We start from the raw sequence: 27,992 nt of genomic DNA on the forward strand, positions 1-27,992 counted from the left end.
CGCACGAGAAAATGTGCTGGGAAAATGAATGGCTTTTCTTCTGAACAGTCACAACGGCTTACTTTGGTCAGTGATTTGATTGGCTGTCAACCCGCTGTGGGCGTGGCTTAGTGTCAGCTCAGCGTTAGCCTGTCAGTTGGAGAGAGATGAGCAGAGCAAAGTGTCACCGACAGATACTTCGCACTAAAGTCACCTGCTATAAAACAAATGGAGCTGTTTAAGCAACTTCACTCTAGGTAAGTGCTCACTAACTCTGAAATGTATTACGTAAGACTTATTCCTTTCTTTAGAAAGCTGTTTAGGGCTTACTTTCCCCCTCAAATTATCGACGAATGTACATTTTAGCCTCTTATTTTAGGGGGGAATGCGCTTAATACACAAAAGTAAAAAAAAAAGCTCAGCTTTCTTCTGTTTAGTGTGAATATTCGACGAAGTTTTACCAATTTTGCTGCCATTCATTTAATGTTGTTGTTTGTCTTGCTGCCCGGATAAGCTGAAATGTGACATTTTAATCTTGATAGCGTAACTTTATTGAAGAAGTAACCGCACCTCGCAGATAAAGTCTTACAGTAGTTTACAGCAGCGCCTGATAGAAATGCCTCTGCAGAGATGCAGACGCCGAGGCTCGTGTTGCACTCTGGTTGTAAATGCCTCCCCTCGTCACCGTTTTACTATTAAAACATATTAAAAGATTTTCCAACCCTGTGGCCTTTGATACGGAAAGAAACAGGGGCGGCGGGCTATTTTTTTCCCTCTTGAGACGATAATAATGACTGTGAAAAAAGTGCTTGGCATCACCAAATCCCCTGTTGTGTCTGCTGGACCCGAGTGCACCGCTGTTTATTTCCCGCAGCTTCCTTGTTTTAGATCTGAGCTTCCTGATGCCGTTTAGGAGATTTAAGGGGATCCAGGGTAGCTTAATATGTGCAAGTGATCTATTTGTTCATAAAATAGACGAGGGTTTCTTCGTAGTGAGCTGTCAGTGTTTACATTCTGCCAAACATACTAATTTAACTCCATAATCTGGTTCCACTTATGTCAAACTATTGAGTGAGGCTTTTCTATCTGTAGTTAGACTCATAACAATAACTACATTTTTAGCAGGTCATGTCATCCAATTATATTCTTAGACAGTGATTAATGCAAAGAGGTAAAACATTTGCTAACATTTAAATACTCTGTTAAAGCTGAGAAACTAGTTGACATGACGTCAAGTGTAATCATGGCTGCAAAGATCGTCTTCTGCAGTAAATATCACGACTGTTTGAAATTACCTCTGACCTCGTAAATTACTCGAATGCAATTTTTTGCTGGATGGGGCAACAGGTGAGTGGAGCAAATGCAAAATATGTTAGTCAATAAAACAGGTAAGGTAAAAGGCCAGGATTGAATATTAGCTTGTCATTAATCACAACATGGGTTGCCTTGTTGTTGCCACCAACAAAAGCAATGCTATTTCCAAATCTAAATTTGATAAGTTACATAAGCTTTTTTTATTCAGGACAAAAATAGTTGTCTCATCAGTCCACATAGTATTTTCCGAAAAGAATTTAATATAGTCCAGTTGTCCTTTGGTAAATGTGAGGTGGGCCTTTATGTTCTTTTAGGTCAGTTTGTATCTTCCATGGTAGCCATTTTTGCCAAGTTTCTTTGTTATTATTGAATGTGGAACTATGACCTTAATGGAGGTGAATGAGGCCTGAAGAGCCTGATTTTGCCCTGGAATCTAGACCTGCAACTCCTGGGAAGAGTCATCATATTTTCTCCATATTGACGTTGACACCGTTGCTCTCAGCAGTTCAGGAGCCTTAAATGTCTTTGTATCCCTTCCAGACAGATAGATGTCCCTTACGTTGTTTCTCAGTTGTTTTTGAGGGGGGGGGGGTTTCACGCTGGGGCATGATGTGTTGCTCTCTGAGACTTTTTTGCTCAGGACATCATCGGTTGGCTTGTGTTTGTGATTTTTGGGTTACACAAGTATGACTGCAATCAGGCCAGGATTTTGCTGGTAAAACTGGACCAAAATTGTTGTTAGTTACTGGCAAATTGTAATTTGACAAGGGGGTATCACAGAAGCATTTATCCCTAAACCCCTCCCAGTTTTCTTGTTTGCTTGTTTGATTATCTGAAATGTCTAAGTGAGATAAAACGAAAAGCAGAGGAAATCTGTAATATGCAAGCACAAATCTAAAGCTTTATAAATGTGGAGTGAGATTAACAGTATACCCAAACTAATATTTTCTCTTTCATTTACTCTGCAACCATCATTCCATCAGGAGATATACCTAGTGAGCAGGACTACTCAAGCATTTCATACAGACAGTATACTTTTTGCGTACTTGTGCTGAACTCAGATCTGTAGTCACCATGTTTCTCTTTCTGTTTGAACTGCTACTGCTATTTGTCACCATGCTGTGCTTGTAGATGTAGCTAACATAGGCCTTAAATGTGCAAATTCACGTTTTGCACATTTTTATACTTCCATGTTGGTCTCTACTGCTTCTAGAAATAATCCGAGTGCTTTAAAAACAGTAGGTAACTTATAAAATCATGTTTTCTTACATATTTTCTTGTCGCTATACTTGAGACCGATAATCTGTGAAAAAAAAAAAAATGAAGCTCCTCTACCTCTTCCTGCTATCTGCAGAAATACACTGCTCCCGGTCAGAAAGGAGGAATGCCTTGGCACCGTCAACCAAGTGCTTTTCACACCCTTCACCGCACAACGCATATGAGAGCTAATGGTGGAGAAAAAACACCTAACCTCACAGGAAAGCTGTCTATCCGCTGCCACCAGTAACCATGCTTACTAGTCTGAGGATTCATGGTGGGCTCCACTATGGGGGGGAGCTGTAGCGCAACAGAAAGCAAAGAAGAGATTGTGTACACAAGTGTGATTGACAGTCCTAAGACAATCCTGGATGTGTTTGGTTGTTTCTGACTGGGAGTATTTCTGCAGATGGCAGTAGTTTTCTCAGGGAGAAGGTGAAGGGCTCAATTTTTTTTCACAAAATATCTGTTTGTTATGATACTGTCGGGACATAGTGACAGTTTTAACAAATATGCAAAAAACATATATTTTTTTTATAAACGTTACCCACACCTGCTTTTTTTTGTTGGTGTCTGGAAAACAAGCCTTTTCAAAAACCTGCCAATAATTAGATCAAAATCAGCGGGCACTGCCCCGTTACCTAGCAGCTCAGCTGGAGCTGCTCAGCTGGTTTTATTGCTGTATGCGCTGTACAATGGCTGCTGGAAAAGACAAGTTTTTTTTATTGTTGACCCACCAGGCAAAATTAAAGATCATCAAAGATTTACAGTTGTACATTCTCTACAGCTGTTTTCACAGGTATAAAGTGAGAGTGTAAACGTTGAGTTGAAGTGCGAGGCCAGCAACAGCTTATTTGGATTTAAAGTGACAGGAGACCTCATTCTGAAAGGAGCTCAAAATAGGAAGAACAAATCAAATTCTCATTATCTAAGAAAAATGATTCTTAGATAATGATTTTTTATAATCTAGTTGTTCTCAAACCAGATCGTCAAGTAGCTTTGCCCTTCACGTTTTAGACATGTCTCTGGTCTAGACTTATACAAATGATTGCGTGACCTTCCTCTGTAACCATCACATTCTGCAGAAGCCTGTTAACTGGAAACAAGCAAGCAGGATGGGGGAATTTGAGGAACATATTAGGGAACCACTGGAATAGCCCATAAAACCATCTTAAACTCTTCAGGGAAGCACAATTGATCACCTTTAAAACAGAGTGTAAATTATCAGTGCAGTTCAGTCGTATAGCTAAACTGAAACCAGCACAAAGTGCCTCAAAATATGTCGTCAATATTTCCCAATTGAAACATTCTTACATGAGCTTACTCTTTGACATGCTGCTTTTGTTGCTTTTTTATTGAGTTCAGAATTTTCCCACAGTTCATAAATTTTCTGAATAAAAATCCAGAAAATCAAATTGCATGATTCTTTTAATTATTATTAATTTGCCTTTTACAGCATGAAATGTGTATTTGAGCACCCACCAACCTACAATAATTCTGCTGGTTGATATTAGTTTGTCTTTAAGAAGTCCTCCTATCATCCATTCATTACCTGCATCAATTACACCTGTTTGGAATTGTTACCTGTATAAAAAACACCTGTCCATGTAAATCAGACTCAACCTCTCCACCTGTAACCTCTCCGCTTCTCATTTTGGTAACTCCGCTTGTGTTTGGAGGACGAAGAATGCTGAATATCTTAAAAACAGGATCCTAACCTTGAAGCATGGGAGGGCTTTGGACGTGATTTTCTGATAAATGGTCAGAACCTGATTGTATTGACGGATGGCGCCATGCATGGCACGATTTTGGGCAATAACCTCTCATTCCCTCAGTGAGAGCTTTGGTCATGGGTAAAACTCTGAAATTTGTGGTGTATCAAATAATTACTTCCCCCTCAGTTCTTTTTATCTTTGAATAAACAATGTCTGAATTTTCTTGCAAATTTAGTTAGACTAAATATAGATAATATTGAATGTTTCTTAAGGTAAGACTTTGTCTACTCACTGCAGATTGTTTATTTGTACTCGGATTGGACAGAAAAAAAAAATATTCTCAAAAAACATGCCGAAATTGTCACATTTAAAAAGGTGTGAAAAGTATTTAAAAAGCACACTCAGCTCAGTGTGCATCTTCAACAGGGAAAGTTGTACAGACTTTATTTTTTCAGTTTGAGTTATCAGAAACAAAAGTGTGCATTTCTCGGCATTGTCACGTACTTGTGGGCTCCTTGGAAAGCAGAGGCAGCAGCCAGCTGCAGTAACTCTTCAGTGGTTAGCATAACAAAGTTTACGTCAACTGCTTACCTTTAACTTAAAAAGTGTGTGCTATGGTGGTAAATACAAATTAGGTTTGCTCTTGGAAACTGTAGCTGCAATTGCAGTTTCCAATGATTGCAAATGTTTCGTCAGAGAAATATAGAAGACGTGTTACATTTTAAATTTAAGTGGTATAAAAACAGAAAATACCACAGGAAAATTTGCATTGAGAAGAACACTGATAACAGGAGTATGTAAACAGCTTATTTTTATCTGTAGTCTGCTTGAGAAACAGTTCTTTGAAAATCCTGGCAGACCAAGGAGCTGTTAGCTAAACCTGTAACAAAATATAAAATAGTTGTAACAGAGCCAGGTGCTTTTCAGAGGAGAACTGAGCTAATTTTGTTTTCAATACCGACAGAGTCAATTGCCTAGAGTTTTCATGCATGTTTCAGAAATCCTTTTATCTCCCATGGCAACCATTGAGTTGTGAAATACTACTGGGGGAGACCGAGGCAGAGCTGCAGTTTCCTCACAGAGCACCCATCCCTCAGCTCCTCCAGACTAGCCAGCAGCTATTAGGCTAGTCTGGTGGAACTGCACCTCTGCTGAGCTCATTGAACAAGGTATTTCTGAGTGCGATGCTGGTTAAAACGCTGTAAAGCGGTTAATAGAGGAGCGATGTGATGACTTCCTGAAGACAGAGTTTCAGAAAGAGTAGAACAGACTGAGGCTCAGTTTCAAGGCGATAAATTACAAAGTCAAAGTTTTTAAGTCATATTTGATATACAGCATTTTTATAACTGAAGTTAACATAGTTACTTGATTGAACTATAAAACATACAAAACATAATGCGTATAATTTGACTTTTTCTAAAAATGTTGTTTAATGTGTTGAAGAAAGTTGGCTCTAATTTAAATAAATGTTTACGAGTTTTCTTGTTATATACTGCCATAACACACATTATTCAGATTTATTATGAAGCAGGAAATTACATAAACATTATTTTTACAAAAATAACCAGTAGCCCGAGGTGGGTAGAGAAGCCAAAACTTATACCCAGGTTAAAATAGCACTACTTTAAAATGTCTTTGCTCAAGTATAAGTACAAAGTAGCTATACCAATAATTACTAAAGAAAGAGTAAAAATTTATATTTAGTAAAAATATTACATTTTCAGTTCATAGAATGTGATTTAATATTTTAAAATGATTTAATCAGACATAATATGCAAATTCTAAAGATAAAAAAAAAGAATAAATACAAATGTATACTACTGCAAAAAAACAAAAACAAATTTGAGTAGAAGAAACCTTTTTCCAAGTATTTTTTCTTCAAAGTAAAACTAATGGAAACAATTCTTACAGCAGGTTAAGAATACCCCCAGTGATAATATACATGGTTTGGGACAACAAGCTCAGCAAACAAAAAATAACTTTAAATTGATGAATTTTGAACATACAGTAAGCCACACTTTAACATAAACTGAAGGTGTCTCATGAAAGTCTGGTTAAAGCAAGCTTGTCCTTCATTCAGTAAAGTTACTCACTGCAGGAGTAAAAATAGTGATACTTTATAATATTACTCAAGTAAAAAGTAAGTTAGGAGTAACGTAGGAGTCGGTAGGAGTAGAACGACTCCTAAAAGTTTTTTTTTCTCCAAAAGTACTGAAGTAAATGTAACTTTACTTGACTAAAGTAAAGTTATTTTACTGAGTAAAGTTTTTCAGTGCTTGCTGAGTTTACAGTAAGGCATAAACTAGTGTCTACCCACCTCTACCAGTATCTGACGTCGGTATGTACCAGGAAAGATTAGCTGTTTTTCTCAAACATGCAAAAGAATGTAGTTTCCGCTCTTATTACGAATAATCAATGATCACTCTTGGCAGGAAGGCTGAAAACAAAAATTTTAATTTTCCTAGAAAAATCTGAACCAGCTAAAATAGAGTTTAGCAGGTAAAAAATTGACAACATTCTGAGATTGGTACTTGGCTACAAAACTAATCTGTGCATTTTCAGGTTTGCGTCCGTGCATAAAGCTCTGTATATAGCTACAGGTGTAGCAGTGATTAGACCTGTAGTTGTGATCATCCAGGGCAGATGTTGGTGCTAGGTAACATCTGTCCTGATTATTCACTTCTTTCCACCATGTGTTAACGTACTGCATCAAGTGGCCCCATTTGCAAAGCCCTAATGGATCTGCTGCCCCCTCATCTAAACATGCACACATACTAACCCTAACCCCAACCAAAACTCAGTTCACACTAGAAAATATCCCTACAAGGAGCAATTGTCCCCACAACCCCACATTGTGGACAGAAATAGGTCCCCACAAGGATATTAGAACCTGGTTCATGCACACACCATCACTGGTGGAGGACAGCTTCCTCAGATTGTCCAGTATCGTAATACAGGAACTCTCTTTGATTGATATCCTCTGCAGCTCGTACCACATCTACATGAAGTCTGTTTTTGCAATGTTTTTCTGTGTCTTTGTCTCTGTGGATGTTTGCTGCAAAGATGACGGGCATGTTTGTGGCTGTATTGCTCTTCACTATCACCACATAGATTGTTCCTTTCCTTATTAAAAGAGCATCAACTTTCACTCTCAGCCCATAAATAAATTTCACACATACTTTCCTGTCAGGAAGCCTAAGGGCCATCTCTCTCCAGGCCTGTTTTTCAAGTTTTCCTTGGCATCTGTCAAAGGTGCAAACGTCAAAGACCAGTCCAGGTCTGGATGTCAGCGTCGGTGAATCCCATCAGTGGCAGACACTGCAGGGGATTTCCAATGAAACAACCACCTATAAATACAGTTCCACCCTCCCTCCCCCGTCCACCTTAAAAAACACCACTTCTTTATTGCTCTATGAACGCACTTCCACACAGCTCTGCTGGGGCCTTCCTGTTTTCTGAGATGTCTGCAGCGTGCCGGAACGGAAATGAACTCCCCTGTTTTCTGTTTGGTCTCATTGTTCAGGCTGACCACTGAAGCACACGGTGACAGCTGCCTGTGCAGGAGAACGAGCAGATAGATGTTGGTTGCGGGGCCGAAACGTACATCAGGAACTGATTCACATTCACCGCAAATAATCAACAGTCGTAGGGGGAAGTTTGTTTCAGTGGTATGGGGATTTGGCATCTCTAACAGTGCTTTTTAGCTGTCTTTGTATTTCCTGGCAGCTTTGTGGGCCATTCAACTGATTCTACCCACAATTCTGGTAACAAGACTTGTAGGATGAGAGTTTATTAACACGTCATCCAGGTTGCTGCATGCAGAGCTCCAGTCCAATGAAAGAGTTAGGTTTCCGCAGTTTGGAGTGAGTAGGTGCAAATGTCCAGCTGTGTGAAAAGTTTGGCTTTCTCTGTTGGCTGAAGCCACATTTTTCACTATTTTAGTTACATTTGTATAACCTCTCTTTCCTTCTGTTTTGCTGCTAAAATACAGAGAGCTTTGTGTTGATGCAGCAAGCTACGTCTCTGCCATGCAAATATCTCCACATACTCTGGCTTTTTGAGGCAGTGTTAATGCATTTCCTGCTCTGTGTATGAGTAATGAGGTTAGATTAGGATTAGGGAAATACTTTGTGTAAGAATTGCACACAGAATCACTTGGATTTAAAAACAAAAGTTCCATTCAAAGGAGTCAATGTTAGTGGTCGCTTCCGTCTAATTTGGCCCTTGAAATGCTGTGAATTACGAGTGGGATCTATTTTTAAATCTGTCTTCACCAAAGCTCCGTCTCTGTCTCAAATTCAGCATCTTTTGGCCTCCATCTAAATATAGAGCGTCATCTGCCCACTCATTTAGAGAGAAAGGAAGTGCTGTGCGTGTCAGTTTCTGCACTGGATTAGAACTTTTTTTTTCTTCGTTTTTTAAATAGACACACAGTGCATGTTCACGAAATCAATGATGCATGTGCATTCTTCACCTGATTTAAAAAGGAAAAAATAACATTTAGTTATGAGACGCATTGAGAAAAAGTGAGAGCCAACAGAGAACAAAGTTTCAAGACGACGTAAATCAACTTTTAAGGCACCCGGAAACCTGTGGTCATATAGGTTGCATTCACGTCCTAAAAGAGAGTGATGCTAACCATGTGTCAGTGTGCAGCTTTTCTTACACAACGCAAAGCCAAAGTATTTCTTTTGTTCTCAAATGAACAATAAGCTGACTGTTTGAAGGAGAACAATGAAATAAAGGCTGCATGCCAGTTTGCAAAGGTTTGGAAAGGTGAAATATACAGGCAAGTGTACTTTACAATACACTTGCCCACAAACACAGTCACTCCTACATACTTGCTCTTGGAACTCTGATAGTTCTCATCTCCTTCTAATGAACCCACACGTTTTGCTAAAAGAGGAAATAAAGTCACTAGTGCGCGGACTCTACCATTCATTCTCACTACGCCTCTGTTTGGCTTACATGTTGCTTTCAGTCCAGGATGTGTATTGTGTGAACGAATGGCTTGTGTATAGTCCAGATGGGTAAGTCAGAGTTTATTATCACTATTTCCAACTGATTGGATCAGATCTTGGTTGCTTTGGTGCCTCATGTGTTGCTGCTGTTCAGAAACTAGATCTAATAATTTGCTTTTGCAGCTTTTTGCTAGTCTTGGTTTTTATCAGTTTTTGAAGTCAACTTGCTTAATTTTTCATTTTGTAGATTTGTACAGTATATTATTATTATTATTCTTATGTGTTTTATATATTTTTTTTTATTATTATTTTAAGAACTTTTTGTGTGAACCTTTATATCTCTTGTTACTGTCAGACCTGAATTTCCCCTTTGTGGACTACAAAGGCTGTTTCCATTCTTCATTATACTATGTTTGAATGTTTGGATACATTTAAATGCTTTTAGAGCTCATTTTTATGTGTAAAGCTTGTGGGATAAGGAATTTTATTTTTGGAACGTTGTAGTAAATGGCAGATTTAATTCAGTGCAACCTGTATATTATAGTTTTCTTTAGATGTAAATGTATTACGGAAGACTACACCACAAAATATCTCTTAGCTGCATTTATATTTAAGAGCAAACATACAAGACCTGTGATTAGTACTATTCTGATAAGGTAGATCTTTATTGTAACACAAAGCATGTAAAGTTGTGTTGTGGGTGTTTGAGTTGTGAGTCACGGACATGTGTGGGTCTCGGGACGAATGAAGTACTTAAAGTAGTTTTTGTTTTTATTTATAGGAGTGTATTTTAGCACCTTTGTGGAGGAAGAGGAACCACTGTCCTGTTGTGCGTGTGAAGACGTTTGTGTGGGTGGATGTTACCTATCGTCCTTATTTAGATATGAAACACTTTGGAGTGCGTTGAGACGTAAGATGGCTTTTAGTACTGTGGAAGGTTTTGTGAAATTTAGAAAAATAAATCTTTTAAAGAACCTATTTACTTTCAGTGAAACACATTAGACTAAGGAGCAAACAACAGTTTTATAACATTGAGTTACGAGTTACCAATGTTAGTGAGCAAGTTATAAACGTCAGCCAATTTTGGAAAAAGTGGTTTTTAGTGAAAGTCTCTTGACATCAAATCAGTTGCAACTAACTTTGTTTTAAAAAGTCTATACTTTATCACAATCATTACTAGAACAATTATTTATTCAAGGATACTCATTTACGTCAAGATCGATACAAACGGACCTATTCACATTTGCACAAATTGTTGCAGCTGAGAAATAGAAACCCGTAGTAACTTGATGTCAGTAAAGTATTATGCAGTTACCAGAAAGACAAAAATTATACAGGCTGCTGCTGAATACATCTGCATGGATCAGATCCTTATTTATGCTGTAAAAGATGTATTTTGTACGTTTCAGATCCATATTTATACTGACACAGTTTATTTTGGTATAAAACGATCTTTAATTTGTTCCTCAGTAGCAAGATTTATTTCAACAGCAATTGGCAGCAAAAAGGAAGCACACAGTGGCACACTAAAAAGATAAGCAACTATAATAAAACACAGAAATTACATGACTGACTCAAAGGTACATACTTCCATAAAGGGTGTTGAGACCTATACACAGTTTATCTTGTCTACAGTTTTAAGCTGTTAAAGCTTTTGTTGTCTTTTAGACTCATATTGTATTTCAGATCACAATTATCATTACATTATCACTTGTTGTGTGCAGTCCTTTGATAATTGGTTGGGTATACTATTCCAACTACGATTAATTAATAATTGGGCATACAGTAATATGATTGGACAGTTAATTGGCCTCCTATTCCCGTCAAAACCTACACCTTTTCTGAAATACGAATAGTCGAGGGGCAGACTGGTTGGTAGGTTGTGATGACAGGAAAAAAAAAGAGGAAATCATGAGTTGAGAACAACGTATTAGCAGTAAGCATGTGTATTCAGAATCAATGTACAGTTTGAACATCAGATTGTTTCCAAGTTTCACCCACTTGACCCAATCTGTCACTTTCAAATGAAATCCTTGAACCACTAAAGCTGCAGGCTATTATTAAAAAGTGAAAGTTGTAGCAGCAGCAGTGTTGCTCTCAAGAGCAAAGCAAGTTTAACATTGCTATGGAGTAATACGGTCCATTGGAATAAACCTACAAAGACAAGTCAAATGTCTTCTATAGAACTATTTATTCTCAGATCAGACAAGCAAATGAGCTGTTTGGCCACCATGAATTGAAAGATTCAAGGTGAGATTTTTAAACCCAAGAACACGATACACCACTGTCAAGCACTTTGGTGGTGATAGCATTATGTCAACCGTCTTGTTCCCCATCAGTGGTACTGGTGCATTGTACATAAATAATGGAATAAAGAAGGAGGAAGGCTACCTCCTATTTCAGGATGACACAGTTTCTAGATACATCAAAACTATTTTATGAATGAATTAACATTCATCTTCTGGAATAGACTTTCCAACAGCAACATAAAAAAAGTAAAAAAATAAATAAATAAAAACTTAATGATTAAAGCCCAGACTGGTTGACAAAGGTCAACCAGCACATAGTCAACAGTGGCAAAAGTCAACCAGTTCATATGAAACTATGAATTTTGATTAAAATGTTGAAACAACCAACCAAAATGTTACCAGAAGCTTGTTGTTACAAAACAATGGTTCAGATTCAACTATTTGAGAAACCAAATACAACCAAGTGATATTTAATTGTCTGTTTGTATTTTTGCCTAGACATTAAATCATCATTTTAATACTTTAATTAGAGGATAATCAGAGTCAAATTTCTGGTTTGGAAAGTCATTGCTATTCTAAATGGTGTAATATCACACTTCTAAAAGAACGGTTTTGAATTGTGAATGTAAGACCAACATAGTAAGAGATTCATGTCCATCCTGTGTGGGTCTAAACTTCTACCCAAAACTACAGTTAACCACTCAAGGAAGAAGCAAAAACCTTATATGTATGTCATGCAGAGGTAGATGCATGGAAATACTGAGAATCTTAATAGCCCAAATAATTACCACAGAATTGAGCTTTTAATAGCTGCACTCATCACTTCCATGTAGTCATACACTCTTAAGTGAGCAACCAAAGGGAAAGAACAGATCACCAATCCAGATGAGACTGTTTCTAGGAGGACTTGGTGTGTTTTCACACATATGACAGAACAGAGGTAACACTTCACATTTGTTTTTGCAGCTGATTGGACCAAAATGTACGTGAGTCCTGACCAACATGGCCCACTGGGATAGTTCGAGTAGCATGGAGCCGACAGGTAAAGCATCAGGTTTTAGCAGAATTTTTTTTTTCTTTTTCAGATATTATATGTATAAATATTTATGTGGATGTTTTTTGAGCAACTAAAATGTGCTATTACAAGAAAAAAAGTGTGTTATTATAGTTAGCTTTTGTCCTAATGTTTGATCTTGGTTGCCAGGCGACTGCTCCCCTACAGTTCCTGAGTCAGAACTGTACCGAAGCCTCCAGGCTGTGCTGCCCCGTTGTACCGACCAGCAGCAGGGCCCAGACTGGTGTAACAAAGGTGGGCTCTATTCCAGTACAATGAAAATAATCAGCAAATTCCTGTTGTAACTACTTATTATAAGTTCAAACGCAGATCTGGTCTTTAATGTTTTTCATTGGGTTTCGGCATATGAGCATTCAGAATGCCGTCTGCTGAGGACTTTGGTTTGTTTTCTCCCATAAATGATTCCACCTCATAAACGTTTCCTCTGTGAACAGACATTTAGTGCAGCCAGTGTGACTCTTCCTGTAAAATAAACCCTGTTTGTGGTGTGAAAGCTGTTGTGTTGTTAGTCATCAGACTAACTTAGATCACTGCTATCATAGATAGAAGTGAGATAGAGTCACCATGTGTTTTAGTCATTGCATTTTGTGTTTGTGTGCAGGAATGCTGAGATGGACACTTCACAAGAAGGTTCAAAACAATCCTGCCAACAGCTTGTCTTTGCTGTGGGTGCTGATAAAGGAGCTGGAAAAGGTACTGTTCTCCAATTCCTGTTTAAACTGAAGTACTTCACCCTGGGTTAGTATTTGTTTCTAAAATTTATTTTCAAACAGAAAGGAAGCTTTAGTCACCCTGAGGTCAACAAGGAGATAGATTTATTTTTGTCACATCATGCATACGTCATCTGTGCATGTTTCTCTTCAGGCGGAAAGATGGGACTCTCGCAAATCCATCATTCCTCTGCTCCACACACTGATGCACGCCATCATTCAGGTACAGCAGCGAAAAGCTTCAACAGACCTCCTTGTTCCTACTTTTTCACAATGTTGTTGAACACTTCTTTGTTGCCTGGATGCATCTGATGTTTGGAGTTTTTTTTGCACTGAGCCAGAGGAATGTTTTTAATTCCTGGAACTAACACCAACAAGGAAGTTGGGACATAAAATGTTGGCATTTAGTCCATGAGAAAGTTTATTTCCTCATATTTTAGCACTGGCACTGTGATACGTATCATTTACCGTCCATAAAAGTAGATTTTTGTATTCCCATTCTACTCATTAACCCAAGATTTTTATTCATGATTTGTCATTTTAGACAGCCTACATCCCAGATGAGCTGTACAAGCGTGTGTATGACTTCTGTAAGCGGCTACTGACCTATCCTCAGCCTTATTGCACCGTGGGCCTGAGCTATACAAGACAAATAAAAACTGAACGCTTCATCCCAGGTAGTGAGCCTCTTCTTGTGTAAATATCACTGATAGTTCAGCTCATAAATCAAATTCTGCTCAGAACACCGTCCATATTTTAGTTGCAACACATCTGAAATAAACTCCAAACTCATATAATGTCAAATGATGAAAAAACATCTGTTGTAAAGCAGAATGGCGATGGCAGAATTCAAAACTTTTCCCTTATTTAATTTCATTAATTGTACTCTCTGAAGGTGTTAGGTCATTTTTCAAAATGAGTAATGAATAATGACCCACAAACTGCTCTGAGTGATCAGGTTTTGTTTATGTTAGGAGCATAGACAACGTCACCGCATGAGAATCAGAGAGCAGTAACTGTAAAACAGGGTTTCACTATTTTAAAAAGAAGCTGCAATGATTGCAGAGGTGAAATTTAAATTGTCTTTAGTGGCTTTTATTAGCATTTAACACATTATTGCAATAAAGATTAGTGAACACAAGCGTCGCTCTCTGCATGCTTTCTCTAAAGAATATGGATCCACTTGTAAAATTTCCAAATGACTGCAAACATTTTCAATTCCAGTATGATTAATGACAACAGAATCTGAAAGCTGAAAATGACAGAACTGTTATTTACTTTTGTTGTTTTTGTCTCACACCCTTTTGCAGCTTCAATAAAGTGCAGACAAGTCGAAATATGTTATAGAAAATGATTTTTTATTGTTTCATCTCTGTGCTTCCTCTACCTGTCAGTCACACTGAAGACAGGTAACTTTTAGTCTTCCTCATTCCCAAGTGTTACATTTACCTTTTGAAATAAGACAAAAGGTAAATGTAACACTATTGTGCGTCTGTTATTGAATAGACGCAGCTTTCCATGATTTGTTTGTAAAACTGATTAAATGAAAAAAGGAGTCAAGGCTGGAGACACACACACACACCTAATTATAGTGACTTCTTTACAAGTGAAACAACCCTCTGATAAATACTGTTCATCAAAGCAGATAAAGATGAATTAGAGTTGCTTCAGCGCTGGAGTTGTACTTTAATCTGACATGCTGAGAGGGTTGATGATGTCATTAAATGCTCGTTTGATCAACAGGCCTGATGTACCAGAGGATGATCACAGCAGAGCAGAAGCTAAAAAACGAGCACTATCCTTTTCAGGAGAGGTCAGTTATCATTTAGTAATAATTGACTCCACAAAACCCGCGCTACGGTTTCAATGAAACCAATATTCTGTTAGCTTACTAACTTTATGACTCTGTTTTAAATTATCTGCAGGGTTTTTGTGTTAGCCGATCCGGAGGTCTTCTCTGGTTCCTTGATACCCGCCGTAGTGGAGGACTTTGAGGTGTCTGCCTTGGGTTCGGCTGGATTCCAGAGTCCGTTAGAACACATGCGTAGCGTGGTTCAGCACACCATACAGGCGGCTTTAGGACCACAGCATTGCCACGGTCCAAAACTGGCTCAGGCACTCAGGGTCAGTGACTTTACATCTGTTTAAATGATGTCCGTTTTTGCCTTTTTTCCCCAGTTTCCCAGTTCCTTTATCCCTCTGCTGTTGTCTTGTGTATTTTGTGCACTCACTCCTCTTCTGTTTAAGTGACTTTGCAGCTTATTAAATATTTAGTTTGAGCCTCTGCTGTGATGCAGAAAGTTGAGTCACTTTAGTAGCTGGAAAATAAAGTGAAACCAGAAAAAAAAAAAGTATTTTTATTTTTTTTAAAATAACCAAGAGAGAAGCTGTAAAGTTCGAAATGAATATGTAGCATTCTACTATTGACGTGATCTACAACTTTATGTACTGTAAAACAATAAAGCACGGCGCTTGATACTGTTTGTTGCCTCTGGGAGATCATGCAGGTTAAAACCACTTGTTATGCAGGGTTCACTATAAAGATCAAGTTTGCTTCCTATGAGTGGAAATGCTACCTGAAATGACTGAGGTTAGTGATTGCTCCTACAGGTCAGATCATATATTCTGGTGACGTGTGTTGTGTCAGAGCTGCATCTCCTAACACGATGCCTCAGCAAGACACATTCAGTAGCAGACAAATGAACATTTTGACTAATCAATGTTTTACTATGAATCCATCCTCTGCATGCTTAGTTTCCCTTTTCCACCTCTCTGTTTATTCAAGGCCGTTTGTTTTTGTTATGGAACAGGACATGGGCCAAGAAGTGGAGCCATACTTTCAGGAAGTGTTGGCAACTCTGGAGCAGTGCGTGGAGGAGGGCTACAGAGGAGAAGGGGGGATGCTGAACAGCCGTCTGCAGCAGCTGTACAGCGAGATTGTCTCTGACTCTAATGCAGGTATGAGCTCCCTGGCGTAGAAGCAGGGCGCAATTTTTCTGTCAACACTGCACTCTGGACTCTCAGCCATCTTGCCTCACTGGTTTTGCAAACATCCGCGAATGCCAAAAACTAACAGGAATAAAGACAGAAATTAGAAGCTCACAGAAGCCGGTGGTTGTGTAATCTAAAATTCTAACAGACTCGACGATAATCAATACTTTATACTAAAACCCTGATATCCTGGTAAGGTGGTCCTGTAAATGAGCAACCATTGTGATAACCTGTGTTAAACTGCTTTGAAATACTTGACATGGCTAGCTGTATGATATTACTGTATGCTTATTTTTGCATTTCCTTTATTAGTAGGAATTAAAAATTAGACCGTCTAAATGGAGAAGATGTTTTTTTTTTCCATTTCATTTTCATTTAACCTTTATTTATCCAAGATACAAACTCAGTGTTCTGGTCTGTACATCAGCATAGCAAGATAAAAACAAGAGACAATTTCAGCAATCACATGACATCTGGGCACAACGTTTGAGTCTAGTAAAGTAAATCAGAGAAATCACCTACAACCAAAGGTCTCCTTGTTCTTCAAGAACCACTGAAAACTGTTCAGTGAAAACAGCAGCATATTTAAAAACTTTCTAAGTTCTGTCTGGGCCTTTGGTACACCCAGAAAAATAACATCCTAGGAATGCAGATTGTAACCACTTGAACTTTTCCTTTGGATATGAAGGAAAGAAAAAAGGTAAACTGTAGTTTTCATTATAGATCTACATTTTTGTTTTTAGGTGGGAAGCTTAAAAACTCCTCTCTGCTGGGTGTATCATTACCTGATTTAGAAGTCTGAGTTATTTGATGATCTTCAAACACTTTCTAAGCTGTGTACTGTCTGTAACCAGGCTCCCAGACTATCCAAATAAATTCATATACTTTACAGATTTTTTAAAAACTTTTATTTACTTAGTGATGACTTCCAGGTGGGACATGAGGGGCCATATTTAGCACATACCAAAACTCTACAACTTTGACATTTCAGTGGTAATAACAGTATCACTGTTAATTAATTTGCCCCAGGTAATCAAGTTCATTTTGTGGACATTAGGCATCTTTTTGTTGACACACAGGCTGCTGCAGAGATCAAACACATCCTGACTTCCTCCATGTCCAAATCTGTTCAGTCAGCTGTGTGTATTATTAGCATTTCTGGATATCTATTTCCACTCTTCCCCCCCGGCTCTTATCAAGTCAGCGACACATCCAGTGAACCTCCACTGAGATCTTTCCGGTCGGAAGACAGAAGGATGGACAACAGGGGAAATTGTGGATGTTGGGAACTGCTTTGTTTTAGTTGTTATTGTTACATCTTCCTCTATGTGTGCTGCAGAGCCTTTGTGTGGAGGACCGATGTGCGACTGCCCGATTCCCAACCCTGAGATGAGCTTTTACCTGTGGACAGAAGATCTGGATATCTGTGAGTCACTCAGGCATTGTGGGGGAACGTAGTGAAAAAACTTAATCCATCTCATCTCACAAATCCATTGAGCTTACAAATGTGACACCATTTTAAGGGAATAAGATGGGCTTTTTAACAGCAAAATATCTCTTTCCAAGATCCGTTGTTACAACAAAGAAACCAACAACTGGTCTGCTAAAATTATGTAAATCTTTTACATATTTTCTAACAGTGCATAGCGTCAGTTAATTACTGTGAAGGCTGAAGTCACTGCAATATGAGGCCATTTGATGCTGTTATTATTAAACTGTGAGGATTTACTGATCTGTTCAGCAGAGCTGTCATGGTTTATAGTGTTGTTTATATTCTCAGAACTTAAGGGACTAATTATCACCTGACTGAAGGTTCATGTGTGATGAAAGGCGTTAATATGCAAAGTTTCTGGTCCTAATGACACATAATTTGAAAAAAAACCCAGCTTGAATATGTTTGCAAAACTCATGTCTCAGTAAGTTAACAGAGAAAACTGTTTGGACAGTACCTACCACAGTGCTTTTGTTTTGCTTTAACAGGGCGGGAGCTGTCCAAGTGGTTCCGATCCAGCAGCGTGTCAGAACACTTCTCCTCCTTCAGCCAGGAACAGGAGGACTTTGAGCTCGGCGAATCACCTTTCACTCCAGCGGACATGCCTCGCTTCTCCATTATGTCCAACGACAGTGGCATTGAAAAGGACTTGCCCCCCAGTTCGGATTTCTCTCCATCAACTTCACTGGACAACCCTTGTATCGTTTCAGCGTGGGAACAGTGCAAAAAGTAAATTATAATTTAAGTTATTGATCCTCAAACACAAAAAGAAAATGTACACAATTATATACCAAATATAAATTTAGATGTTAAGGTTTTAGGATCAGGTACAAGCCCGTTGAGGGTCATCAGTTTTTAAAACTAGATAAACAGAACACAATCTATCCAGTCATGCATCATGTCAAAAAGCAGACAGTGTTTGCATTACTCATAAATTAGTTCCCTGTAGAACAACTTTTAGGATGATTCAGTTTCTGCTATTGTCAGGCAGGATTTGACACGTTGTAAACAGAAGAGTTCATGGCGGGGTCAGTTATTGTAGCGCCCATGTTCTGTGGTTGTGGAACAAGCCCAAAGCACTTGCTTTCCACCTCCACGCTTGACAAATGCAGGTATGCTTCATCTGGTTTTCACCAACATGGCATGGTTCGGTATGACTCAACATTTCCACTTTGGTGTTGCCTGCCTGGGGGATGTTTTTCCCCCAGGCAACTTTTAAGCTGAGCTGAGATGTTATTTTTAACAAAAAGATAGTTTCCTCTTCTCGCCAGCCGTTAGAGCAGGCCATTAAACATTTCACTTTCCATATTCAGTTTGTCATTGTTGTGATGTAAGTCCATCCTGGTCAGAATATGGATTGTGCCTCCTCTTTCCTCCCAGTGAGCAAGACTCGAGTAGGCTGTTACGGCGAGGAGGCATCAAACTGAAACCGACGGCTAAGGACGGCATGGTGCTCATGCAAGACACGCTGGAGGACAACCCAAGTGCAGCAAGTGGAGGAGGTCCAGGGAAGGGAGGAAGGAGAGCGGCCACTCTGCAGAGGCGAGCGGGGATGAGCATGATGGAGAACCACTTCCCCAAGCAGCAGCGACACTTTATCGCAAAGATTGTAGTTATGGGAGATGACAGAGTTGTGGGTCGCCTGGCTAAGGCTTACTACTTCTACAGGTAAGTGTGTCAAATGAAATGTTTTTTTTAACAAATGAGTTAACAACTGTGGGACTGTTGTTTGCTGTTCCATTGAATGTGCAGTCATATTCATGGTAATATTAGTGATAAAGCGTAATTACCTTTTATTTTATAGTGGTGTGAAAAATGATAGTCCCAATTTCCTGATTTTATTTTATTTGCATATTTGTCACACTTTAGTGTTTCAGAACAATAAGCCAATCTAAATAGTTAAAGAAAAAGCACGTAAACACAAAATGCTGTTTTTAAACTTTATATATATTCTTTATTATTGAAATATTAAGATTACAAAAGTTTGATATACCCTCAAGGTCACATTTCCATTTAAAAAAAACAAACAAACAGAACAGGAACAAAGAGGTACTATTGTGAAGAAACATTATTTGTACAAAACCAAAAGGAAATTAGATACCTAATAGAAACTTCCTGCAAAATGAACCAACTCTTAACTACAATTTCCTTTTAATCAAACCAATATTCTTGCATGTTGTGTTAGAATAATAACGCAGGATACCCGTACTGACCACTGGATTGTAAACTTGCTCATCTGTAAATGGATTGGGACTGTTAATCTTTCCATCTGATAGATTTAATTTCTTTCCATTCTTCCAGAATGAGGAATTCAGGACAAAATGCAGTTTTTAAACAAATTTGTTTATGATTGAGGGAGGAAAAAGTCCAAACCTATATGGTCCTGTGTAAAAAATAATGATTGCCCCCAAAGCCTAATAACCAGTTGAGCCACCCTTAGCAGCAACAACGGAAATGAAGCATTTGCAACAGCCTGCAGTGAATCTTTTACAGCTGTGGGGGATTTTTGGCCCACTCATCTTTGCAGACTTGTTGTAATTCAGCCACACTGAAGGGCTTTCGAGCATGAATAACTTTTTTTAAGGACGTGCAGCCGCATCTCAGTAGGATCTGGGTCAGAACTTTGACTAGACCACTCCAAAGTCTTAATTTTGTCTTCGGTCTCCAGCCACTCAGATGTGGTGTATTTTGGATCATTTTCCTGCCATATGGCCGTACTCTCTCCTTCACGATTTTTTTGGTTGACAGCAGAATTTATGGTTCCACTTATCACAGCGAGTCTTCCAGGTCCTGAAGCAGCAAAACAGAACCATACCATCACGCTACCACCACCATGTTTATATGTTTGTTTGTTTCTGGAATGCATCACCACAGCTCCAGGTTGTCACCATTTGTGATAACGGCTCTCACTGTCACTAGTCACCTAGATGTGACTAGAGACAATGATACATCACACAATGTTTTAACAGGGAGAGGTCAATCACTTTTCCAAACAGGGCCATGTAACCAACTACTTGACTATAATTAAATTGGTTTGGTGTTCTGAAACAGGTAAGTGTGACAAACATGCAAAAAAATTGGAAATCAGGAAGGAGGGAAACCATTTTTGACTCCACTGTATTACACTGTGATGGAGTGGATTTTGTTTATGCATTAAAACTATGTTAAACAGCTGCCATGATGAAACGCATTACCATATCTATATAAGGTATTGCAGCAGAAGAACTTCATAGCTGCAAAGATTCAAAAAGGGCAGCAAACGTCATATGTGTTCTAAGTTTCTGCCTGCTTTAGCAGCTGATGTAACAGCTTGCTCTAGATTAAGAAACAAGTGTGGTTTTCTAAAGATACATGACATCAGACACATCATGTCCTCTTTTGACCCTAAATGGACGGCATTACATCCTAAGATGAATCGGTGATACATCACTGAAATATTCAGAAGGACTTTGCAAAACTCCGTCTGAACTCAAATGTTTTCCTGCTTTCGGCTTCTGACTTGAGAAATAAACAGAAGTTCTTTGACTGCAAATGTAACTTCCTGAAACGCAACACGTGCTTCACCACAGTTGCCAGAACTATGCGAGCCTGACGCTTCTGATGAATCTATCCTGTGGCCTTTACAGAAAGAGAGAAGCACGGCGGCTTTTTCTTACAACGAGAGTCAGTCTCCAGTTCTACTACATTCCTGTTTGCCAAGCTCAGCTGCCAGTCTCTCCTGTTACGGTAAGACAACCACACTGATCCAGCCCACTTACATAAGTAAATAAACATGCAGGAATTGTGAAACATGGGGGAAATCCTAATTATGGGTAATTACTACAATTAGACTTATTATGTAGTTGTTGAAATCTCTTGGACATCATTTTCTTAACAAAAAAAAAACTTCAATACATGTCTCACTGTAATTCATGGAGATTTATGTTTCAGACAAAATCACAGTTTTTATTGTCGCAATGTTTTTTTTTTTTTTCTTTTGATGCTGAACTCTACATTTGATCCACTGAGTCTAGTCTTTTGTTCTATAAATAATGGTAACCATATATGAAATGCTGTAAACCAGCTTGCTATGACATACTTTGAGTGTTTATTGTCAGCAAACGTGGAAATAATAAAAAAAAAATCTTACATTGCTCTACATTATTTTGTCATTTTAGGTTATGTTAGGTCGTGGCTTACTCCCTCCTACTATCTCTGTTGTTTTGTAGCTCTGCTTTCCTACAACCTTTTTTGTTGCTTAACACTTTGAGACCTTCCTCTTTTTTCTTATGCGGAACATTTCAAACTTCAAGCTCTTCCAATGATTTTTAATAATAGCTGTTTGAGGGATTTTTAGTTTCACGTTCCTTATTTGTAGGTAAACCTCAATCAGTCCACGGGGGATTCCTGCACTCTTGGTTCCTACTTGAGCAACGTGGATCCATGGTACAACAGCAACGTCAACAGTTTGGGAGGCATGATTCATAAAATGGCTAAATTGGTATGACATCTTAAAATGTATCTTTAGAAACTAGACTACCTGAGTATTCACTTATGTCCTTTCTTGGTGTTGCCAGATTTTTTATGTGACTCACCTTACATATATATATCTTATGCAAATATCACTGTATTATCCTATGTTTAGCTTGTCAGCATTGCAGCTGTTTTCTTCTTGAGCTCAAACACAGGAAGTTGCTTTGCAACATTTCTGCCAGGAAAAAAAAAAAGTGCTGAATTTACCAAAACCACAAGTAAAGAAACTGTAAGCACCGCTGAAACTGTCCCAACTGTATTCTTATACAGGAAACAGAAAAATCATTGCATGGGGGGAAAAGAAATGCAAATGACAATACATGTGAGTTAGTGTGTCAGAAGGCCTAGAAATCCTCTGGATGTTGATCCAAACATGCTCTTGTCTAGATTTCTCGTCATTTTTAACCATAGACTCTTGTACATTTTCCCAAATATCCTGCTCAGTAAAAGCCAGGATCAAATTAAAACAGAGAGGAGCATCCTTGGTCTGTTGAGACATTTAGAAGTGATTTGATTGACATATATTTTTTTATTTTCATTAATAAAAAAAGTATCTGATTCTTACTTTATATGCTCTTTTGTGTCACCCATAGTGTTTTCATAGCACATTAGTATCCTAAGTGTGACCAGGCCCAACTTCAGGTGGATTAATCTTTCATGATTTTTCTCTTTCAGCAAGAAATGAATCCTGAGAGACCCAAAGACCCATTCATCTCTGATGTCATTGCTTACTACGTCCGCAGCGGCCAGCAGCCTGTCTACTTCAACATCTATTTCGTAAAGGTAAAGACGTGCAGCTTTTTTTATGCCGTTTATCTAAAATCTAGATTTATTTTTAAAAAGAAAAGCATCTTCTGTAGATATTTGACGGTCCTAATAAAGTTTCCTTTTCTGTTAGATTACATTCAACAGCATGACAAAGGATCCAGTGGAAGATGTGTTCCTTACTAACCTGGAAATAGAGTTCCCAGAGTTCAAACATATTGCAGCTTCAATGAAAGGTGACTTGACAACACATTGGGTGTTTGCTATTGCTTTTCCTCAGATATTTTACACAGTACACCTGCAGGTTCAATCCATTGTGAGCTACTCTTTGTTAGTCACCAAATCTTAATCACAAATATGGAAAGCTAAAAAATAAAAACTAAACCAGACTCCAGCTGCACGATCTTCTCTTTGTTCTTGTTTTTGACGTACCACAAACCCTGATCCGCTGATGTAACTACATAATTCATATTTTCAAACAGATAAACATAAGAGGAGCTCGGGCTCGGGGGAAGTCTGTGGAGTTGTTATCTCTATGAATTACAGAAAGGTGAGTCGTAGTTTTTTACATCCAGCTTTTCCTCCTAACATTCCACTGACAGGAATCTTCGCCAGATGCCTTACCAAATACCAAAAAGTGCCAGTAAATTTCTATCTCTGCTAATCTTTGTGTTCTGGCGTTTGCTTCTATTTGTGGCCTCTGACACTTACTTGTTGTTCTTGTGTGTTTCCTCTGTGGCGTCCAGATGACGCTAAGTGGGCGGGATGTTGATGTAGGAATTTCAGCGCGAACAACAGGCGCTCAGATTAATGCCATTCCCTCCAGCGAAGCAGAAGGTTCGGTATTCAGTTTAGCTTTTTTTTTTTTGTACATAAAGCTTAATCACAAACACCAGCATCTCCATTTTCTGATTCATCTCATTCGTCTGCTGTGAATAATCCCTTACCTTTCTGTTTGTAGATCTGAACTGTTTGACTCTAACGCTGAACGAAGCTCCATCAAAGACAAAAGGCTCGAGTGGGGTGAGTCAGGACAGAACCACCGAAGTGACGAGCGCCAAACTAAAATAAACTGCCTTGCAAAAGCATTCATGCATGAAAACTAAAACATTGGTTTGGATTTTTCTATAAATCTTAAAAGTGTGGTGTGCATTTAGCCCTAAATAAAATACTTTGTCACCTAATTATTAAAAATAGTCCGTCTGTGTCTCAGTACAAACCCAGATGTTCTCTGAAAGTTAGAGAACAATAGTAAACAAACTAGAGAGTTGTGAAGAAGTTTAAATAAGAGTTGGATTATAAATAATTCACCTCTTTTGTGTCTGAGTTTCAGTTGTTTTTTTTTTTTTTTACAAAGAAAGATCTGGGCAGGCATATTAGTGTGCAGATGTCCAAAGCTGGTAAAGACATTTTAAATAGCAGCTGTAACAGCAGTGAAAGTGCAATAGCACAAACATTCACTCACTGGGATGAATTCAAACTTTTCACATTTGAAAAAGTTGAAACGCATTTAGCTTTTTTTTTTCTTCCATTTCACAGTTGTGTTCTGCTTGGTCACATGAAAAATCACAATTAAATACACAGATGTTTGTGGTAATATCACAATATGTTCAAGGTTTTGAGGAATATCATAGTTTTATGTGCATTTGTATGTAAACATTTCGCGAAGCACCTAATGTGCTTTTTTTTTTTATTTGGGCAGGAATCAAAGATTCGAACAAGCAACATTAAGATTCGTACCTTGGAGAGGCGATCGTTTACTCTCACCCTGGACAAAGACAGTCGGAGGATTTACAAACACGTGCAGAGGTAACGATTTGAGCTGTTGCTCACCTTTGAATCAAGGTCAGCCATGATTGCTGGGTTTAAATGCGTGGGATTAAATCTTGATGCAGCTTACTCTGAAGCCTTAAGAACGTTCCGAACACTGGTGCTACATTTTTGCGCAGCTCAAACTGACCTACTAATTTGAACATTTTCATTGTAGCGTCGAGATCTCTCCTTGTCTGGATCCTGGCTACTGCGTGCAGAAATCCATGGGGTCCAAATTCTGCACCGATGGAGCTAAAGATGCTGGACTGAGCAAATACATGAGCAAAACTCTTCCTCTGCCAGTCAACACATTTGCTGGCATTATCAACTGATGTGTCAAAGCTATCCTCACTTTGTTTAGTGAGCGGGAACGATGGTCGTCCTCCCAAACGGATTTTCAAAGAACAACAGCAAAAGAAAGAAAACGGTTACCTTACAGACCTAACGAGCTGCTCCTGGACCCAAAGTGTTTCACGTCTGCCACTTTGCTCTTACTGACATTGATTGAGAAAGACATTTTTTTTTTTCAATTCAGAAGTAACTTAAGCACCACATATGATCAAATTCTGCAAGTGACTGCCTCATCAAGTCCACTGGTTTTACAGTGTTAAGAAGTTTTATCATGCTGCAAGATGGGATTGACCTACATCAGCATTGTGCTCTTCATGAAAAACCTGCTGTGCACACTTTAGTGATCACAGATATTCATTATATTTAACTGTGCCTAATAGCAATGATCAATATTGTCCAGAGAGACCAGCAGAGAAAATTAAGTAAGCAAATATACATTGATCAGCCACAATAAAACCACTCGTATTTAGAAGTTCAGGGTGCGGCCGTCATGCATTGTGCTTGTTCTGCAGATGGGAACCTGAGTTAGGGAGCATTTTCAGCAGTCCTGTTTGGTCCACTTTTTATTCAACCTCTAGTTTGTTTGCGGAGAAAATCTGGTTTGTTTAGCAAGGAATCCATCAAACTCTAATGCAGACCCAAAAAATAATAAATAATAATCCCAACCTTCAACGTGATCGTGATGAGAAAATATTAATTTCAGTCATCGGACTCACTTGAACTCGGAATGAAGAAATGAGACATAACTTGGACTTGAGGAAAAACGATCTAACATCTGTGTTTGGCACCTTGACATTTTTCTTGGTATTCTCCTAAACAGTGTTAGCCATATTAAAACATGTCCTTCTATTTACTATGGCATCATGACGTAGAGTACCAACATTAATCAGTTTCCATTACCTGTCAGAGGTTTAGTTTTGTGGCTGATCAGTGTTTGTATTTCAGTGCAAGAGAAAAATTAATCAGTTAGTAATTTGGAATTTGTAACAGCAAATCTGCCGGGAACATGCTTCGTGAAGGCGGCATCACACAATGCAGAAGATTTGAAGAGCTGATCTTAATGCTTATTTTACTCCTATTTACACACTACCTTCAAACCTTCTTCCTGACCCACACAGACACACACACAAATATACAAGAATGCACTCTCAGCTGACCAGCCACCTGCTGGAACATCGATCTTACTGCTCTCATCTCATCTGATGCTCAGGATCTTTGTTACTGCTACCATTCAGACGTCTAGTCCTGTCTTATCTGTTGCATAATGTACACTCGTTTCAAGGTGAAATTACTGACATTAGCCTTTATTTTGATTGTAGACATTTTCCAGAACCACCTAACATAACATGGTCAGACTAGAAGCATGATCATCGTCAGGAATTACTCAGGACAGAAGCAACTATTAATTATAATCAAATTAATAGTTAGGAAGGTGCTGTTAGACCTCTGATTTACCCTCTTATAAGGCAATATGCACTAACTACAGGGACAGTTTTTCAGGGTTGCATACCTGATATTACACAACACAAACATGTTATAACCTGTGCATAAATACAAGTAAAACATCTTGCAGCATTGAAGTGGACCTGTTATACATTAAATGGTATATTTTAGTGTTTAAATTTTATGTTGCACTAAATTAGCATTTTTAAAGCTGTGTAAAGTATATATTTAAAGCACAAAATAAGACTTGTAATTACTGTGAAATATTCTATTTGCATAATCACCATTTGATATCTCTCAGCTTAGCGAGGGAGGATTATAATCTGACACAACTACTGGTTTTGTTCTTTTTTCATGGCAAATGGAGGTTGTATTTAAAGGTTAGTTACCTGCAGCAGTAAGCTGTTTGACACTGAAACTGAAGCTAACAGCTTGTTAAAGAGGTGCTAAGACCTACACGGACTTCTAGTCTCTTAAAAAACCCCAGTCTCAAAAATGCCAGAGCAATTTAAGTAAACTGGGTTAGTTATTTATGCTGATGCTGATGATTAAATATAGGGGAAACAGTGGTAGGAAGTGCTACACCACCAGCAATGAACTACTGAGAAAAGGACATGTACGCTGTTAATGATGAAGGCCTACCTGATATGAAGCAGATTCATGGCAATTAAAATTTGTTTTCATTCATTTTTATACTTCTGTACTTTGAAATGAATTGTTATTTTGGGTTTTAAATGTTACATTTTCAAGATCATCATTTGTGCACTTCCTCCTACTTCGAATCATTGGCTTCTGAGTAGATAATGGCTCAGTACAGGATTATGATGTGGTGAAAACATTTATTGAAGTATTTCCATTGACTGCTGTAGTATTTTTGAGATTGGAAGGTTTTTTTTAGATGGTACAAATCTGCCTTGCTCTTGGTTTCTCTCAGCTTACTAGACTTGGATACCAATATTTATATATTACAGGTAGCATATTAACATCTTTCCATTTTTAACAGCTTCACTTTAAAAAAAAAAGATTAATTATCCCTTTAAGTTACTGTTTAATGCATTTGTTTTTACAGGTGAAAATCAAGTGTAATTTGCACCCTGATGAGTATGATTTCTGTTGCTAAAGACCTCAGGAACTGGAAGTGGTGTGTGTATAAATGAATGAGATTCATTAACCAATTAGGTGCATGTATATGTGTATCTGCTGAACTGGCAGGGGATTAATCATGGGTTTGAAATTCATGATGTATTTTTGCACATTATTTCCTCCTCATGTTATGAATATGTGTTGTATTCAGACTTTGGGAATGTTATTGTCTAAATAAATGATTTTGTTTTCTAAAAAAAGAAAGAAAGAAAAGCTACGTTTA

The 27,992-nt window shown here is 38.3% G+C and overlaps 1 protein-coding gene across 1 annotated transcript; it reads left to right on the forward strand.

The window, feature by feature from the left end:
* The first annotated feature begins 110 nt into the window (after positions 1-110).
* On the forward strand, positions 111-27,982 carry pik3r6 (phosphoinositide-3-kinase regulatory subunit 6). Its single transcript, XM_014995076.2, has 21 exons — positions 111-236; positions 12,442-12,517; positions 12,680-12,784; positions 13,152-13,243; positions 13,415-13,483; positions 13,805-13,937; positions 15,004-15,073; positions 15,186-15,384; positions 16,071-16,218; positions 17,591-17,677; positions 18,232-18,472; positions 19,124-19,411; positions 21,370-21,469; positions 22,101-22,223; positions 22,931-23,038; positions 23,154-23,256; positions 23,503-23,570; positions 23,767-23,857; positions 23,982-24,043; positions 24,723-24,829; positions 25,008-27,982. Exons 2-21 carry the CDS (start codon positions 12,478-12,480, stop codon positions 25,162-25,164), a joined length of 2,391 nt encoding a protein of 796 aa, XP_014850562.2. The 5' UTR covers positions 111-236; positions 12,442-12,477; the 3' UTR covers positions 25,165-27,982.
* The last annotated feature ends 10 nt before the right edge of the window (positions 27,983-27,992 follow it).

Source organism: Poecilia mexicana, unplaced genomic scaffold (genome assembly GCF_051168715.1).
Source record: "Poecilia mexicana isolate PSO_F unplaced genomic scaffold, ASM5116871v1 scaffold_1, whole genome shotgun sequence".
Classification (NCBI taxonomy): domain Eukaryota; kingdom Metazoa; phylum Chordata; class Actinopteri; order Cyprinodontiformes; family Poeciliidae; genus Poecilia; species Poecilia mexicana.

What these genes read in the sequence shown, in the direction of transcription:
- pik3r6 (XM_014995076.2), top strand. Translation starts at nt 12,478, where the DNA reads ATGGCCCACTGGGATAGTTCGAGTAGCATGGAGCCGACAG. An exon ending in TCAACATCTATTTCGTAAAG is followed by an intron (nt 23,039 to 23,153) that starts GTAAAGACGTGC and finishes CTTTTCTGTTAG; the next exon opens with ATTACATTCAACAGCATGAC. An exon ending in AGACAAAAGGCTCGAGTGGG is followed by an intron (nt 24,044 to 24,722) that starts GTGAGTCAGGAC and finishes TTATTTGGGCAG; the next exon opens with GAATCAAAGATTCGAACAAG.